Source organism: Cyprinodon tularosa, unplaced genomic scaffold (assembly GCF_016077235.1).
Source record: "Cyprinodon tularosa strain WSP-4 unplaced genomic scaffold, ASM1607723v1 ctg1223, whole genome shotgun sequence".
Taxonomy (NCBI): Eukaryota; Metazoa; Chordata; class Actinopteri; order Cyprinodontiformes; family Cyprinodontidae; genus Cyprinodon; species Cyprinodon tularosa.
The window spans coordinates 548-20,256 of record NW_024038030.1 but is presented as its reverse complement, the minus strand read 5'-3'; the positions used below and the strand labels follow the sequence as shown (position 1 = coordinate 20,256).

At 42.2% G+C, this 19,709-nt stretch overlaps 1 protein-coding gene across 2 annotated transcripts in view; it reads left to right on the top strand.

The window, feature by feature from the left end:
• The window catches only part of LOC119777335 (yjeF N-terminal domain-containing protein 3-like), an 80,036-nt gene extending 60,951 nt beyond the window's left edge, over positions 1-19,085 (top strand). For both annotated transcript variants that reach the window (XM_038276169.1, XM_038276170.1), the window contains 2 exons: positions 10,693-10,803; positions 18,951-19,085. In XM_038276169.1, the coding sequence (XP_038132097.1) occupies positions 10,693-10,803; positions 18,951-19,079 (240 nt within the window). In that variant the 3' untranslated portion in view covers positions 19,080-19,085. The remainder of the gene's footprint in view (positions 1-10,692; positions 10,804-18,950) is intronic.
• The last annotated feature ends 624 nt before the right edge of the window (positions 19,086-19,709 follow it).

Sequence of the window (19,709 nt, the reverse complement as noted above, 5' to 3'; positions counted from 1 at the left end):
GGAGATTAGCCTTTCACGACCGCCTCACGATCGGGAATCGTAAGGTCGGGAAGAAATCAGACATATTAGAAATTCAGTCTGCCCTTGTGAGGCGTTAGTGGGCAAATCCTGCTATTGATGCAGAGCTACGAGTTGATCTACCAGAAAGTCGTGCACTGCCTGTGTGCAAACAAGGGAGTTCTTCTTCTTCCAGATTGATGAGTCCGACCAGCGCCATGTCTTGGCGGTGAGTCCCACATGTGTTTTTTGTATGTGCAGTGTGATTAGGTGGATCACATCAGAGCGTCGGGCCGTACAGTTTAGGAATAAACATTGTTAGCTGTAAAGTTTTAAACTCTGTGATTTCTCTGTACAGTTTGACCTTTAGCTGAGTACAATGATTGAAAATATTGTACATTGTATGCCTGGCCTAATAGGAAACTATTTATATTTATTTAAATAGAGGAAAACCTCATTTAGCAAAACAAAAAAAAAATAACAATAAAAATCCCAAAATGTCTGAAATAAGAAAGAAAATCTTCCTTAAGGTCCTCAGTGTCCGGCATTCCCTCCTCAGCCTCACAGTTTAAATGTCCTCCTCTATTCTCAGGACATTCGATTATATAAGAGGGGAAAACGACACAGCTGCTGCTTACACTCTAATTGGCATTTGCTTCCACAAATTTCTAAATATGATGTAGGGAGAGAGCTCTGAAGTTTCATTGCCATTTACTGCCAAACATTTGTGCGGTTCACCTGGGGACAGAACACCTGAGCTAACTCTTTGGCAAAACTGAACCACAGCGCTGCTGAAACACTGGGCCTCTTTTCTGCTGCGGTTGCTTTTTCATTGCGCTGTGATCTGGACTTTTTCAGGATGAGGTGAGTGTGTCAGGCAGAGCTGGTAGGAACATATGTGGGTGTCTTTGAGCAGACCGCTGGCTTGGTCCAACGCCTTTATGGTTTCCACTGTGGGCTTTCAAAGCGAAGGTCCGAGTTACATGAAATCCTGCTTCGTTAGGAGGAGAGAAAAAGGACAAGTTAAGTCAAAAACCGTCAGGAGAGCACCTCAGCCACCTTCCAGATGAGAGTGAACCCGGGTCCTGTGGGACATCAGTCAGAGCAGAGCTCAGGCTTTCTGTGTGATTTAACCAACCGCATCCACTTCCCCTCTATTATCATCAGCCGCCGTTGGCCTCATGTCTGGCCCTCCACCAGACACCCTGCAGCTTCGTGTTACTAGACAAACACGGACTGGATGCGGCAGATCACGGCTGCCCACAGCCGCCAGCAGAGCACCGCTGCTGAACATGACATCATTTCTATTTAAAGGAAATTACAGTAGAAGGAGCAGCAGACGGTCTGATTTCACTGATTTCATTGCTAGCTGCTCCCGCTGCTGGATACCACACCAACATTCATATGTTTCACACACACACTGGTTGGCAGATAGATTTTAGGTTTTCTGTAAGTAATCCCTTTAGTGTTCTAACAGCAGCGGCCACAACCATCAGCTGCAGACTCTGGATTAGTCTGATGGTTTTCAACACCTAAAGTCAGACGGGAGATGTTTGCAGCAATGAATCCATTTGAATTCAAAGAACCAGACAGCGGGTTGGTCGGTCAGTGCAAACATCAGAGGTCCTGCTTTAGGGGATCAAACCTTTTTTAGGTTTCATGATTTTTCCAGGTAAGTGGGAAGGTGGATATAGAAGTTTTCTTGTCCTTCATAGGTGTTTGGTTTAAGACATCACAGCCATGACTATCCCTAAGTGTAAAATTCCAATACCCCTTTCCCACTGGACAAAAAACCCCATTTAAACCCGGGAACAATCAGCTTTTAGTGACAGTGGGAACAGCTCATTTAACACATTTCTACCCAGATCTCCTCGGCTCTGGTCTGCATGTTGTGGAAACACCAGACCTGCTAATTTACTTGATACCATCGAACACAACGTGAGGACGTCAACAAACAACTCTGTGTATTCTTTGAACATGGTGCAGCGCTGGTGAGAGGAATTCGGAAAGATAATAGAGTGAAACAATAAAGCACACTGACTATGCCCTGGTTTGCTTAAGCCCTGAACACTACAGTTGCATACACATTTTAAATCTCCAATCCGATTTTTTCCATGTCCCATTCACTGCGTATAGAGAGGCTCAGACTAGGCAGGGTTGGCAGATCTGCACAGATTTAGTTTCACCACGTTCTCTGTGCTATATACAAATTAAAACAATTCCCCACATTTGCCTTGGACATATTATGAAAACCAAAAATATGTATAATATACTGGTGGCCTAGTGGTTAGGGCATAGAGCTTGGAATCCAGAAGTTCTGAGTTCAACACCCAGTCAAACAGACTGCCAGTCTGGGTCACTGTGCAAGACCCTTAACCCCCCACACTGCTCTCCTGGTGAAGAAGTATAAATCCTACTGTTTAAAAACACTTTTGTGGAAGTTATGCTTTTTACTCAAGTAAAATTGTAATAGGAACATTTTAAAAACTACTTAAAGTATAAAAGTAAAAGTAATGCAGAAAAAAAGGTTAAGGACAGAAGCTTCTGTGCACTACCCTATGAAAGGAAAATGTTTCTACAATTCTGGATGATATCTTCCTTGAACTTATTTTTATTAGTTTTATAAACCATGGTAAAAATATCAAACTTAACTTTGCATCATCTTGAAAAACTATCTATGTGTATGTGGCGAACACCAAGTTGGGTCAGCATCGAGTCCAACTACAAAGAAATTAATTGTCTGGATAAAACAAAATATTTAGATGTTTTTTTATTTTTTATACCAACAGGCCATAATGAAAATGAACATAAATGAAACAAACTAATTAGTCATTTTTTTTATTGTAAGGGGTAGAAGTAAAAAGTTGTCTAAAAATAATTACTCCAGTAAAGTACAGATAGACAAAATCTCTACTTAAGTAAGATTACGAAGTATTCGTACTTTACGAACAAAAACAATATATGAAACTTTTTAATGGAAATCTGCCCATTACAAAAAAAAGGTAAAATGAAGGTTGGGTGAAACTGCAAACCTACCATCACTGGGCTACAGATATCCACAGTTAAGGTTGGAGGACCTATTAACAAAACCACCATTGGACGAAGTTAAAAGCCTTTGTTTAAGCAACACTTTAAGAAATTCTGTTTAATGTTTTGCACATCGCTTTGCAAGGACAAAGCAAACATGTGCTGTAGGAGATGGGGTTCTTATTAAATCCATCTATATTCAAAATGGATTTACCATTTCTGAAGAAACGCAGATGCAATTTTTCCCCAGCTTTTATTATCATTGCACTGTCAGAAGTACAGAGCAAAGAAATCTCTGCAGTTAACCCATCCCCTTGGGGAGCAGTGGGCTGCCATTGTGCGTTGTCTAGGGAGCAGTGTGGGGGTCAGGGACCCAGAGGGACAGTCTGTAGGAGTGGGGCTTTAACTCAGAACCTCTGGATTCCAAGCTCTATGCCACAACCACAAGGCCGCCACTCCTCCTAGGCATAAGTTACACAATGACTCATCGTTCTAGCAGCTCCACGCTGTGAAGATGTTTATCTTCAGCACAGCTGCAAAACCTGGTCAGGAAGATACAAAGATAAACTAAGTTCAAAATAGAACAATTCAGGTGGAAAAGCTGCCATCTGACATTTTAGTAAAGGTTTGGCTTCCAGTGGAACGCCCAGAAACAGGAAGACTGGCAGGATTTATAGAGCTGCATTCATAGCATCAAACTGGTAGAGGCTGTTCCAGGTAAAGCTCAGGCCTAAATCCTAAAATCTGTGGGAAAACTTGGATTCGGAAACGCACTCCATCCACAAACAATGAGCATGACCTATTTTCTCAAGAAGAATAGGAAAAAACCTTTGGCCTAAACTGCAGTTATTCAAAGTTCATAGAGGAATTCCCTCAGAGGAGTTACTGCTGTCATTTCAATTAAAGGTAGTTTTACAAAGTATTTGAAGGGGCGTATTAGAAAGGCATGTCCCCATTTTCAGGCCGATTGGGGAAGTATTTTAGAGCACCAGGTATCTGTTTTCTTCCACTGCTCAGTTTTGCACTACTTTTAGTTTGAGTCTACTGTAACTCAAATGTCAGGGTAATACAGTTAAGATGAACAGATACATCCTTCGAAACATGCAGAAACCTAAGACATCAAAGAAATATAATAGAAATGTCTGCAGACGTTATTTCATCCAATTCAGGAAGCAAGCTTTCATTACTCCTTGATATAAATCTATGAAGAATACACCGAAGAGCAGAAAAACTGGGTCATACTTTCCAACTGTATTTCATCTGAAGATCTGAAAGCTGGGAAATTCAATATTTATGTGAACCCTGGAAGTCCCTCCTTTCTCATTAAAAGGAACAAAAAGAGGCACATCAACAAAGCCTTTGGCCTCAAGAAACTATTAAACATGCCAATTAATTCTCCTTTTGGTAAATTCTCTCATTTATTCATAGTTTGAAAGTCCTGAATTAGAATTTGAGCAGATTCATATCAGAATAATCATGCTTTCACTGGCAGACAGAATTACACAGATGCTTCATGATGCATTACAAAGCAGCCTGGAGTGAGCAACGATTTCTGACTGTGCTGCACCATAAAGTCTCCTGTGGCAGCAGAAAGGACTCCAGCGGTGATTGTCATGATGGCTTTCAACATTCGCAGAAACCCCCATTAATCCATCTTTTTATAACAGAAACTGCGGTGGGTGCGTACATAAGTAGATAAAAATGCTTATTTATTCTCTGAACCTCCACTTCATTTTGGGAATTCCACGCCTATATTGCATACCCAAATGGGAAAGCAAATAACTTAAGAACTGTAAGCCCATGCATGCGTGATACATTATTTGAAAGCAAACACATTCCAGTTTCTTAATGTGACATGCAAATTGGGTGAGTAGAACACAGACCACGCTTCATCAGTTCAAACATGACTCAAAGTTGTTTTTGAAGTTGTATTTTCGAAAATAATAGGCCTTTTTTGAAAAGCAGTAATAAAGACATGATTGCTTGTTGTGGCTGCTTTTTCATGTTTACATTTTGACATGCTGCTATATCTGTGTTAATTTAGCTTTGGTGCTCACTGGGTCCATAAAATTAACTTGGTGGTTGAATTGTGGAGAATCTAAGCTTTCCAACGTCTAACATGTCTATAATGGTAAACATTTTGCCATTCCTAATTTTCATGCATTCTGAGTTATTAGCTGTAAACGCTTTAAACAGACAAACTGGTGTCGATTTCTCATGTTGTTCATTATTCATTAGTGCCTTATATCATTAGACTTTCTGCTTTGTTATAGAACATTAAAACATGGAGCACTAAAGCAAACAAACAACATTCAGAGCCATTTTCTATCATATTTCCCCAGAATCTTTCCTTTTTCTTTCCCCTTTTAAAGGTGAAGCTTTTACTTGTTTCCGTTGGACTAGGCCATGGGTCGGCAACCACCATTGTTTTTGAACACACGTCCTACTAGCTATGTGTCAAAACAATAAAGAGTGATTCGACCACTAATCATGGTCAAACAGTTAATTCTGCACATACATGGAAAAAATTCACCAAAATTTCTGTTCAGAATATAAGAGTTTATTAACAAAATCTTTCAGCTCCAAGTCAAACATATTTCAGTTTAATTCTCTCAACTAAAACTAGTGAAACTCAACTAAACTAAACTACTACGTACATAGAGGAAGGGGAACACGGTTCAAAAACCATATTACATATTAAGATGGATTTTGAGTTTGAAAACCAAAGTTTATCTGGAAGAATTTGGGATATGATCAAATTAGCTTTTAACTAATTTAGAGAAATACTGTAGGAATGCTTTCAGAACAATTAACAATTCAAATCCATGAGGTGAATAAAACATTATTTGGCCAAATAATGTTTTATTAAATGATTTGCTTAATCAAGAACCAATAACATTTAGTCAAATGATACTTTACCCTCTTTGAAATCGCTAGCAGCGAATAGACATGAGGATTCCGTTCCATGACTCTTGGTCATACTTGGTATTTGGAATGACCATATGAGGAACAGATGAACACTAATGTTATATCAGTGTTTAAACCCTCAGTGACATTTTCAAATCATTTTTAGATCATTTTTGCTATTACCTCATTTTATCTGAGAGTAAGACAGCCAGAATGTTTATTCACTATTCCGTCAACCTACTTGCACAACAATGATAGAAAAAGTACCCAAACTAGATCTTTTGTCCAAGTTTGATTCAATATTTAAACAGTACCTCATATCTTACTGAAGAACAAAATAAATCAATCATAGCTCTTTGTTTCTGCACTTACATGAAGCAGACCTTTTTGTTTTATTGTCTTCTAATCGTATCATAACCCCAAAGACCCATCTAAACCCTATTATCCATCCTGCATCACTGACAGCAGCCAAAATGATCTCCCTGTCATCTCGTTTAGTTTCTGAGATTATTTCTCAGCCGAGCTGTTATGATGGAGATAACAGCTGCTCCCCCTAATTCTGGATTCATCGCTCTAGTTAATGCGCTCGGAGTCTTGTTATCCATCTAATTATCCGACAGGCTTCCGTAGGGAAAACCACATCGAACGTGGAGGTAAATGAGTTTTATACAGTGAAGGGATTCAGAATGTGCTTTGTTGTTCTCAATTCCAGTCTGCTGCAACACAGCTATGGACGCCATTAAAGAGGTGAAACTTTGGTGGTGAAGATAAAAAAGTCCCGTTTTTGATCGGGTTCTGTATGGAGACCACAGCCTGTCTGTGTTCGGTCACTCTACCCGTCTCTTCTGGCTCCTTCACTCTACCCCAGGCCGTGGGAGTGGGGCTTGAACTCAGGATTCCAAGCGTAATGTCTCAACTACTAGGCTGCCACTCCCTAAGCAGGCATTAATGCTGATTTAAACACAAAAACCTGGTCGTCTGCATGTGTGTCGCAGTGAATGCAAATTTGCCTCCACCTCTTCTGCAGACAGTGCAGGTGACCTCAGACAGTGCCGCAGTCACTGTTTGGCACCTTACCGGCTTGGTTTGTTTGAGTGACCACCATTGTGAAAAAATGACTCGTGAAATTGGACCAGCTAGAAGAGTGAGGTGCACGAGAACGCTGGGACACTTTTTCCACCTGGATCCACGCTCTTTTTCGCCCTCATGTCCCTCCGTCGTCACACAAACTTGCCCCTTGCCCACAGCTAGTTCCTGATTGTCCCTCTTGCGTTGTGGCATGGAATAACATAGAAAAGACCACACGTCAATATTGGGCATAAATCAAAAATATCTGCAACAAGCTCACTGCGACACGCTGCTGCGGTAAGGATAAGCAGCCCTTTAGAGTGAAGGGACCCACACTGGCAGCTGGTTCCCCCCCAGTTGAGATAAGAACCCAGGCTTCCTGTTTGCAGGATGGGTGACTTTCCACTTGAGCTAGCCAGCCGCTAGCTGTTGAAATTTTAAAGAATCCTGTAACTTTTCGAAACCACCTGATGTATTGATGCGTAGAACCACCTGCTACAGATTCTAAACCCCCTTCTGATCTTAATCTATTGTTAAAAAACAAACTAAAAGGAAGCAGGAGAATCTTGATTCTCCTCACACTTTTGTTATGGAATAGAGTTCAAAGTTGAATCTATTACCACAAACAACAACTCTTCTTTGAGAACTCATCCTTCTGAACCATTTGGTCACATGGGTGCAAATAACAAAAATGTATAAACTACTAATAATATCTGCCCTGAGTTCTTTACATGTGTGGAATGTTATCAAATCTCTAAAACAATGGTGTCCAGATTCAGTTCTAAGGGCTGCTATCTTCCATGATAAAATTGTATTACAAGAAAGAAGAAGAACAATAGCTGATTATAAAGCTAAGCTGAGCCAAAAGAAACAATGAACTAACAGCTTCCTAGAAATGTTGTGGAGTGAAAGTTATAAGTAGTGTTGCACCGATACTGATAGCAGTATTGGGCAGGGCCCCGATACTGCACTAAAATGGTGGTATGGGTGTCGGCGAGTACCGACAAATAGGGCACTGATACAATTTTGAGAGCCATAAGTTTATTCAACTAATGTCACCTGTTCCAGTTAGGCAATAAAAAGTTCTACTGGATTCACTTTGTATTAGTCTTGTTCCTGCTACACAAAGGTAGGCAGCAGATTGACAAAGCCATGATGGCAATTATTTTACATCCAAGTAGTATGTAGTTCTTCATATACACACACACATTAATTTCAACCGAATGGTATCGGTATCGGCCGATACTGCACAGCCTGGTATCGGGACCAAAAAACGCTGCAACTCCAGTTATAAGTGCCCTCCCCCAAAACTACAAAAGTAAAGATACTAAAAAAGTAATTAAAGTCCAGTCATATTCAAACTTCTGAAAGTACCTTAAATATGAAATTATTACATACTGTTCAATAAATTATGTTTTTAATTAAGAGTAATTTCATTTCAATGTGCTTTACTGGAGGCATCCATGTTTGTCAAAAAACACGACGGCCACCTACTGATTTGTGACGTCAAGGTGCGGTATCAGCTGTTGAGCAAGTCCCAGTGCTGTATCTGATGTTTGTCACAACGCGCTATTATCCAAGTCATGTTGAAAACATACTTCAAAATGTTCAAAATACTACATGTTTTTTCTCTGGCCAGAAATTCGATGGCAAATCCTCCCTATTCAAGTTGGCGATCCAACGACGAACCCGTTGTGGTTCATGAATCAGAATAGTGAAATAATAATGTTTTTGTTCACTTTTAACCGATGTATTCCAGCATCCACCTGCCATGCATGTGGGCAGATTAACTATAGCTCTGGTGAATTTCAATGGTGAAGTCCTCTGGAAATCTTCAATAACTGTTGTTGGTTGCAGATGTGTCTAGTAGTTCCCAGTGATTTTGCTTGTAAAGCGGGGAGAATGGCGCTAGGCTTACCGCACCGTGACGTCACTGCCGGAAGATGTGAGGAGTGAGCTGTTACTATATTTTGGTAAAAATGGCCGCTCCCAGACTCACTGATCGCAATGAAAATTAATATAATGTTTTTTTACTGATAAACGCTAAATTCATCAAATCACCATGAACTTATTATTTTTCGGTATATATAATGATCCACTAATTATTCCTTGCTAAAAGGACTTTTCCTTTAAGTACAGTAATCAAGTAAATGTACTTCGTTACTTTCCACCACTGGTTTCAATGCAAACATTTGTCACAGTTTTTGATTAAACAAAAATGAAAATAACATAATTTTACTTCAAATGAAAGGAAATTCAAAGAACGCATATTTAGTTTGTTCTATTAATCCCTTTACAGACGACCTTATTTTCATTCATATCATCAACACATATTTCCCCGGTGGTACCACGAATCCATGGAAAAGAGTCAAAGGAATAGAGATATATATATTCAAACTCAGTCCGACTTAAACGGACCCTTGGTTTATTTGAAGCGATGGAAGGTTAGTCACTCAGGAAGAAAGCCCCACAGGTGAATACCTGTCTACTTTAAGAAGCTGCTAGCTGATTTACAAGGGAAAATAAGTCCATTAAACGAGACAGATGGCAGCAGCCCACACCAGTCCAGACGGAAAGAGTGTTAAATATACAGAGACATCCTATGAAGAGTGCAGCGGTATTTTTTCCACTGTTGCCACGGTTATTCTAATGATAATAGACTGTCTCTCACAGACACGGCGTACCTCGTGCCATTTTCAGCCTTCTCTGGTTGCAGCATGACCCAGCAGAGATCAGATAACCTGCACTCCACGCTGGCTTTAGATTTTATAACCTTCATCAGCACAGTTCCTGTCCCAAGAGGATGGCAATAAAGTACAGATATCTTAGTGAGTTTTTAACAAGGCTGCTGACAAACTGAAATATAGAATCATCTCCTTTGTTTTGTTTATATTCAAGACAAGATTATTATTTTAAGAAAATGGAAAGGAGTAGATCCAGGAGTAGGTCGCTTCAGTCTTCCAATCTGTGCCTTGCGTCAAGTAGTCAGTCAACCAGGTAACTGGTTAGGCCTCGACCGGAGCAGTGTTAATTTCGTCAACCATGACCGATTTTGACATTTACTTAATCATATTTAGCTACTTTAACACAATTGTTTCATGTCCTACCCTGCTAACATTAAACAATTGTGTTAAAGCAACTAAATATGATTAAGTAAATGCCAAAAACAGCTGCATTCTTATTTTTTTCAGTATTGAAGCTTTTTGATAAGGGGGGATAAGATGTCTGTGTTAGTGAGAATGAAGAATCTATTCAGTTCTTTGGATCCATCCAGACATTCATATATCTGATCTTCCGGCTGCCTGTAGAGGCTTATCTTTTGCATTCCTGACCACCCATCCTCATATGCTATAAAGCTCAGTCTCCTGCTTTTTATTTTGTTTTTATTTTTACAGTCTTATATTTTAAAATCCTTTTTTTTTTTTTTACACTCATTCATAAATAGTAACCAGGGTGTCTCTTGTTCAGCAGTTCATTCAGGTCATACATGAAAAGGTTAAAGCGCCATCGAATGGTGGTAAAAAATGCTGCCACCAGGCTTTTCCACATATTTCCAAATACATGCCCAAAAGGTTATAATTTAAAAAGCACTCAGTCGTCTTAGTTTTGCTTTTTTATATTGATGAATGTGTATATTTTTTATTTTGGTTCCCACACACTTTTATTGATCTACATTTTTTTTCTCCTCTTCAGGCCTATCCACTGAGTTCTCTGTCCAAAAAGCAGCCTACAGTGCTGGTGATCTGTGGTCCCGATCAAAACGGCTCCGTTGGCCTCGTCTGTGCCCGACACCTCAGAATATTTGTAAGTAAAATATAAAGTACGAATATCAGAATAAATCTTTTGAGTCTGAGAAATCATGTGTTAAAACAATCTGTAAAATTGTCGGCTGAGTTATTCAGACTAATGAAAAACAACCTGAATGTTTTCCTTGCATCCTGACTAACAAGGATGGTTATACAATCCCTGAGTGCTTTACAGAATTTCATTTCAGCTCCTGTAAACGGCTTGGAGCTGTTTTCCCATTAGCCTCTCTGGAGGCGCCCTCAGACAGTCCTGATGATATCATGCCATTGTTACTCTTGTTAAAACTCTGCCTCACCACCTCAGTGGAATGTTTGAGGTATTTTAAGCCTCACACTGACTGACATGTCGACACATTTATTTTAAGAGTACTGATTAATCACTTCCAAACATTGCTGATGATTAGGGGATCTTTCCGATTGACATTGTGGTTATCCTGTTTTAGTCCTTGGCTTTATCAGAAGAGAAACATAAAATACTGGTTTCAGGTTTCCAAGGTCTTTGGCTTAGTTTGAAATCTACATAAAAAAACTAAATAAGAGCCAAATATTTCAGTTTTACAGTCTATGTATGTTTGGGAGCAAATGTGGTATCATCCACTTCCAGGACGTTCTTCTTCGTCTCCATGTTTTTTTCTCTTTGTAATTGATGCTCTTAATCTTGCAGCCGGAATCTTTTTGCATTTTGTCACCAAATATTTAGATGTATTCTATTGATAGTTTTGTTTTATACCTAAACAAAAGTTACACATGATTGCAAAGACAAATAATAAAAGTTTTTTTTCCAACAAACCCTGAAGAGCAGGACGTGGATTTATACTTTGTCACTGAATGGAAGATTGCCAAGAAGAAAACAATTCCTCTAAGAAAACAACAATAATACCCCTGTCCCAGTGCCTGAGAAACCTGTTTAAACCTGGGAAGTATTGGCTTTTAGTGGAAGTGGGAACAACTCACGTTTGTCTAAGGACTCAGCAAGCGGCCCGCGTTAACATCGCCTCGGCTCTGATCGGCATGTTGTGGGAACACCAGAGCTGGGTTTACCCGCTTAGTGACACCATTGAACACAACTTACAGACGCAAGCACACCGTGCCAGTAGCTTCTGAATCTAACAAGCCAAAACCACTCGATAAACATGGATCAGGTCTGATGAGAGGGATTCATACAAATAATACAGCGAAACAATAAAGCACACTAACTACACCCTGGCTTCCTTACATGTTGCCGTCCATTGTTTACTTCCTTGATTTCTGTCGCACTGGTGACATCATCAACGCTAACCCAGCATGATGGCATCACAACACACGCAGCTGCTGCCAGCGATGGGTTAGACCAGCTTTCTATGCAAGTGGGAAGGGAGCCAAATGCAGATTCAGCGTTTGGTTGATTTGACAATGGACGGACCTACATACAGGCACTCAATGAAGGAACCTAAAATGCTACAGAAATCTCCATGGTGATGATTTTCTAGGAGGAATATTAATTGAAATGGAAGCGAAGTTTGGTTCAAAATGTTTCATCTGCTAGAACGGCCCCTTCATGTCTGCACCAAATGTAGACATTTAAAGTACTGACATAGCGCGGCTGAAAAAACAAATGCATGACGCACCTTTCAGATTTTTTTTCACTGCATAAACCGTTTCTTATTTTCTTCCACTTCCCAATCAGGATCTAATTTGTGTCTATAACATCAAACCTCAATAAATCAGAGTGAGGAATGTGATTATACCTGAAAAACTGTGAAACGGTTTAAATGCCTGAGTTATTTGGCAGTTCACAGTATAATTCATCAGTTTTATTTTACCATTTACTACGTGGATACATTTTCATTAGTGTGATTTCTAAAAGAAAATGAAACCTACAGCGGCCCAACAGGAATTACAGCTGTCTGACTTGAGAAATGGTCCAGATCACTCTCTGTGTAGAAGAGCACATATATTTAAGGTGTGATGAGATCCCCGTCAACAAGATGATGCACAAGTACCAGATCAAGCAAGGCGTACAGCGCACACTCACATGCAGCCTAATGATTCAGAGCCGTACATGTGATTAGACAGAGCATAGAAAGGAGCAGCTGGCTGAAGGTCAACCTTCAAATGTGGTTCACATCCTAGCTAGATGTGTACCATCACCGAGACTTTCTGCTGCACCGTCTGACCTCTTAACTGCCAGATATGAGCAAAAACAATTTCCCCAATAAAGGGATTTTCAGTTCTATTCTATGCTATTCTATTCTATTCTATTGTATTCTAAACACAATACAGTAAAATACAGCACCGACACATCTTCATCAAAGTTAATACTGTATAAAAAGGGAAGCAGATGTTATTGCGTTTGGCTCACTGTAGCACTACATACTAAGTTTATATTAGTCATATAATATATTGATTAAACCACTGTTCAATTAATAAATTGGGATTTAGATTTGTAGTAGATCGAACAAAAAAATTGAAAACTAAAGAAACATTTCTACATGTGGAAATTTTAATTGATTCTGCAAGGAAAATTAGTTTTTAGGCTGTACAAACTTTTAGTAAAGCTGAAATCTACAAGATGCTACCATCCCTGTCAGGTTGTCCCTTAGTCCTTTTAGATCCTTTTAGACATAAACATTTACTGGAAAGATTGCTTTTCTGCACCTTTTTTTCTGGCTATTGGCTCATTTATCTTCTAATTTCAAAGTCAGAGTTATTCATTTTTCTCCAAATTTCCAGACGTAGAAATGCCAGATCCACGGACCTATCGATCAACAGTAAAACAGATAAACATAAACCAGCAGATAAAAATAATGCTATGAAATAAAAAATATCAACATTTGCACAATGCTAACCTGTTTATGAGTATTGGTTATAGGTATATATATATTTATTTTATTTTATTCGTTTATTTTATAGGGACAAGTATGTTTCATGAATCATGTCACACACTACAACATTTTAGCTAACGCTAATTCTCAATGCCTGTCCCCAGTTAGGCTTTTACACAAAACACAGTGACTGTACACAAGAAACAACAGAACAAATTACACACTAAAACATCACAGAAACAAGATCAGGTCAGCTAGATTATTAATGTTCACATGACTGACCTCTCAATAAAAAGTCTTTAATTTTATGTTTAAAAAGGACCCAGTTTGACTCTCCCTTCAGTTCTGCAGGAAATGTATTCCATGCTTTGGTGCCTTGTACAGTGAAAGCTGATTGTCCGAAGGAGGTTTTGCATCTGGGTACTTGACAGTTTCTACTGTGAGCTCCTCTTGTGACTGAGCCCACAGCTCTGAGAGGAACTACACAGTCACTCAAAACCTCAGGGTTCTGATCGTGCAAGCATTTGTAAACCAGTTTTAACTGAGCAAATTTGACAAAGTTCTCGATAAAGTGCTCTTATCTACAAATTAAATTTCTATATTCTGTAATTTCTATATTCTGTAAATATATGAATCCAAAGATTTGATTTTCCTCTGTCACATAATGTCTAAAAAAGATATATATATATAGCTTTTTTAGACAGGAAAATCTAATCTTTGGAATCTTTTTTACGTCTATATATATATATATATATATATATATATATATATATATATATATATATATATATGTGTGTGTGTATTTATATATATATATCGTGCCCCCCCTGGAGGGGGGACACGATGGCGAGCGCCTGGTGGCCGGGCTTTTACCCATGGGGCCCGGCCGGGCTCAGCCCGAAGAGGAAACATGGGTCCCCCCTTACATGGGCCCACCACCCGTGAGAGGGGCCATAGGGGTCGGGTGCAATGTGTGTTTGGTGGCGGCCGGGGGAGGGGACCCTGGCCTGCAGAAGCTGGCTCTTGGGACGTGGAATGTCACCTCGCTGGTGGGGAAAGAGCCGGAGCTAGTGTGTGAGGCTGAGAGGTTCCGGCTAGAAATAGTCGGTCTCACCTCAACGCATGGTTCTGGTTCTGGAACCAGTCTCCTTGAGAGGGGCTGGACATACTTCCACTCTGGAGTTGCCCACGGTGAGAGGCGCCGGGCAGGAGTGGGCATACTTGTTGCCCCCCATCTCGGTGCCTGTACGTTGGGGTTTACCCCGGTGAACGAGAGGGTAGCCTCCCTCTGCCTACGGGTGGGGGGACGGGCCGAACAACAGTTCAGATTACCCACCCTTCTTGGAGTCCTTAGAGGGGGTACTGGAGGGTGCCCCTCCTGGGGATTCCCTTGTTCTGCTGGGAGACTTCAACGCTCACGTGGGCAATGACAGTGAGACCTGGAGGGGCGTGGTTGGGAGGAATGGCCGCCCTGATCTGAACTCGAGTGGTGTTCTGTTGTTGGACTTCTGTGCTCTTCATGGATTGTCCATAACGAACACCATGTTCAAGCATAAGGGTGTCCATATGTGCACACATGGCACCAGGACACCCTAGGCCGCAGTTCGATGATCGACTTTGTCATCGTTTCATCGGACTTGCGGCCGTATGTCTTGGACACTCGGGTGAAGAGAGGTGCTTAGCTTTCCACTGACCACTACCTGGTGGTGAGTTGGCTCCTGTGGTGGGGGAGGATGCCGGTCAGACCTGGCAGGCCCAAACGTGTTGTGAGGGTCTGCTGGGAACGTCTGGCGGAGTCCCCTGTTAGGCGGAGCTTTAACTCCCATCTCCGGCAGAACTTCGAACACATCCCGGGGGAGGTGGGGGACATTGAGTCAGAGTGGACCATGTTCCGTTCCTTCATTGTCGAGGCAGCTTATCTGAGCTGCGGCCGCAAGGTTGTCGGTGCCTGTCGTGGCGGCAACCCTCGAACCCGTTGGTGGACACCTCCGGTGAGGGATGCTGTCAGGTTGAAGAAGGAGGCCTATCGGGCCTTTTTGGCCTGTGGGACTCCGGAATCAGCTGATGGGTACCGGTGGGCGAAGCGGCATGCGGCTCGGATGGTTGCTGAGGCAAAAACTCGGGTGTGGGAGGAGTTTGGAGAGGCCATGGAGAAAGACTTCCGTACGGCTCCGAAGCGATTCTGGTCCGCCATCCGGCGTCTCAGGAGGGGGAAGCAGTGCAGCACCAACACTGTTTATAGTGGGGATGGTGTGCTGCTGACCTCGACTCGGAACGTTGTGGGTCGGTGGGCGGAATACTTCGAAGACCTCCTCAATCCCACCCACATGTCTTCCATTGAGGAAGCTGGGCCTGGGGACTCTGGACTGGGCTCTCCAATCTCTGTGGGCGAGGTCGCCGAGGTGGTTAAAAAGCTCCTCGGTGGCAGGGCCCCGGGGGTGGATGAGATCTGCCCGGAGTTCCTCAAGGTCCTGGATGTTGTAGGGTTGTGTTGGTTGACACGACTCTTCAACATTGCATGGACATCTGGGGCAGTCCCCCTGGATTGGCAGACTGGGGTGGTGGTCCCCCTGTCCAAAAAGGGGGACCGGAGGGTGTGCTCCAATTACAGGGGAGTCACACTCTTAAGCCTCCCCGGCAAGGTCTATTCGGGGGTGCTGGAGAGGAGGGTCCGTCGGATAGTCGAACCTCGGATTCAGGAAGAGCAGTGTGGTTTCCGTCCTGGTCGTGGAACGCTGGACCAGCTCTACACCCTCAGCAGGGTCCTGGGAGTTCGCCCAACCAGTCTACATGTGCTTTGTGGACTTAGAGAAGGCGTTCGACCGTGTCCCTCGGGGGGCCCTGTGGGAGGTTCTCCGGGAATACGGGGTGCCAGGCCCTTTGATACGGGCTGTCAGGTCCCTGTATGACCGGTGTCAGAGTCTGGTCCGCATTGCCGGCAGTAAGTCGGGCTCATTTCCGGTGAGAGTTGGACTCCGCCAGGGCTGCCCTTTGTCACCGATTCTGTTCATTACCTTCATGGACAGAATTTCTAGGCGCAGCCAAGGTGTTGAGGGGATCCGTTTTGGAGGCCTTAGGATTGCGTCTCTGCTTTTTGCAGATGATGTGGTCCTATTGGCTTCATCAGGTCGTGATCTGCAGCTCTCGCTGGATCGGTTCGCAGCTGAGTGTGAAGCGGCCGGGATGGTGATCAGTGCCTCCAAATCCGAGGCCATGGTCTTGAGCAGGAAAAGGGTAGAGTGCCTTCTCCGGGTCAGGGGGGGTGTCCTGCCCCAAGTGGAGGAGTTTAAGTATCTTGGGATCTTGTTCACGAATGAGGGAAGAAAGGAGCGGGAGATCGACAGGCGGATTGGTGCAGCGTCTGCCGTGAAGCGGGCGCTGTACCGGTCCGTCGTGGTGAAGAGAGAGCTGAGTTAAAAAGCGAAGCTCTCGATTTACCGGTCGATCTATGTTCCTACCCTCATCTATGGTCACGAACTCTGGGTCATGACCGAAAGAACGAGATCGCGGATACAAGCGGCCGAAATGGGTTTCCTCCGTAGGGTGGCTGGGCTGTCCCTTAGAGATAGGGTGAGAAGCTCGGTCATCCGGGAGGGACTCGGAGTAGAGCCGCTGCTCCTCCATGTCGAGAGGAGCCAGTTGAGGTGGCTTGGGCATCTGTTTAGGATGCCTCCTGGACGCCTCCCTGGTGAGGTGTTCCGGGCACGTCCCACCGGGGGGAGGCCCCGGGGAAGACCCAGGACACACTGGAGAGACTATGTTTCTCGGCTGGCCTGGGAACACCTTGGGGTTCCACCTGAAGAGCTAGAAGAAGTGGCTGGGGAGAGGGAAGTCTGGGCCTCCCTTCTTAAGCTGCTGCCCCCGCGACCCGACCCCGGATAAGCGGAGGAAGATGGATGGATGGATGGATGGATGGATGGGTGTATATATATTTCCTTCGTATTTTTGAGGTAAGCCAGTCCTCCATCGCAACTCTCCAGTTGGTGCAAAATGCAGCCGTACTCTTTTTAACTGGAGTACATAGCTCCCATCCTGGCCTCCCTCCATTGGCTGCCTGTGCATTTTAGAGTTCATTTTGAGATTCTTGAATTTGATTTTTAAGTCTTTAAATGGCTCAGCTCCTCCCTTCCTGTCTTAGCTTCTCCACCCCTATGCTACCACTCCGTACCTCAGGTCAGCTGACCTGCTGGCCCTGGAGTTACTAACATCCAAAGGGAAGCTGAGATGAGACGGAGCTTTTTCAGTTGCTGCTCCAAAATTGTGGAACTCGTCCTCCTCATTAGACAATCCTCTTCACTGTCTATTTCTAAAACACATTTTAAAACCTATTTTTATTCTTCGGCTTTTAACACAGCATGAACCTCTTGTATTGTTTTTTATTTGGTTTTATACATTTTATTGTATTTGTTTTGTTCATTTAATCTTCTATTTTGTTTTTTTTTATTTTATTTACATTTTTTTTATTTGCTTGTTATGTACAGCAATTTGTAGCAGCTGGGGTTGTTTTAAAGAGCTTTATAAATAAAGTTGAGTTGGGCTGAGTTAAGTATCAGGGGTTTGAGACATGCTTTCTCATCAAACATAGGATCCGATAAAAAAAAAAGCATTAGACACAATCTGACCTACTTTTAAAAACAGATATTTATGAATTGCTTTAACAGACATGCAAAAAGTTGGTCCTCGAGGGCCGCTGTCCTTCAAGTTTAAGAGCTTTTCCTGCTCCAGCACAGCTGATTTTTATTTATAGCTGATTAACAGGCTTTTGCTGAACTGCAATCAAAAGAATCAGCTGTGCTGAAGCAGGGAAACCTGCAGGACAGATGCCCTCGAGGACAGACTAGGCACATGCCTGCACTATTCACCTTAAAAGCTTCAGTAGATGCACACTGTTAGGTCCTTATCAGAGAAATTAAAGCATTTCTTCTCTTCATTGGTAAGTGAAAGTGAGATGTTGGCGAGTGACCCCGATCGGGCTCGAAAAACATCAATTTAAACATGAACCATGCTATTTAACTCCCACTCAGACTGCTGTCTGCTTAAGATTTATGTTGGTGACAGAAAACTCCCTGGATCACAGGTGCTTCCTGCTGAGCATCACACCTCTCAGACAGAATCCGTCTGGATTTCTACTCCTCTTAGCTTCTATTCCTGCAATTTTCATACAAGAAACTGTAGGGAGCACAGCTTCTGATCAATGGTATTTTCACAAACAGTGAGCTGCTGGTCAGACGTGCAGCGAAGCATCTTCCAGAATCAATCTGGTCTGCGTTTGCTGAACCCAGAATAATTTTCTCTCTAGGCAACACTTTCTCTAACTTGATGTTTTTCTTATGTGATGCAGGATTATGAGCCCACCATCTATCACCCAAAACGCTCCGCTCACAGTTTGCACCAGGATTTTACAATCCAGTGTGAGAAGATGGATATCCCTTTCCTCTCATATCTCCCTACAGAGGTCAGTAACTGTTAACAAAGAATATTTTACAAGCTCTTCAGTCAAGTCATGGCAAATGCTTTTCTATGTCTAATTAGCTTTTCTACCTCTGCATCTGCTATTATCATAATAGCAGATGCAGATATAACATATATGATAATAACTGTTAATGCTACTGCTACGAATACTTCTAATACAACTATTACTTACAATAATTATTATAAATGGAGCTGATTCTACACTGTTAGTTACAGCTGCTACTCTTTCTAACAGTAGTGCTGCTACTGTAGAAATAACTTAAATGTGTCTTTTGTACTTTCTCTGTTTAAAGCATTGGACACACAAAACAGAGGACACATTGAGGTTTTATACTGTAAGAAAATATGGAGATACTACAGTATTTAAAACTACTGCTTCTTATTTTTACTACTTCTGCAATGAACGGAAACATTTGATTAGAAGCCATCGTTTATAAATGAAACTAGGGCTGCAACAACGAATCGATAAAATCGATAAAAATCGACTTTTAAAAGCGTTGGCAACGAATTTCCTCATCGATTAGTTGTGTCGCGCGATTATTGCGTCATCCGCCGCGCCTTCATCACTGCCTCTTGACTGAAAGAGGAAGAAAAAAAAATATGGCAGAGCGAGTCAGCGCCGCAGGTG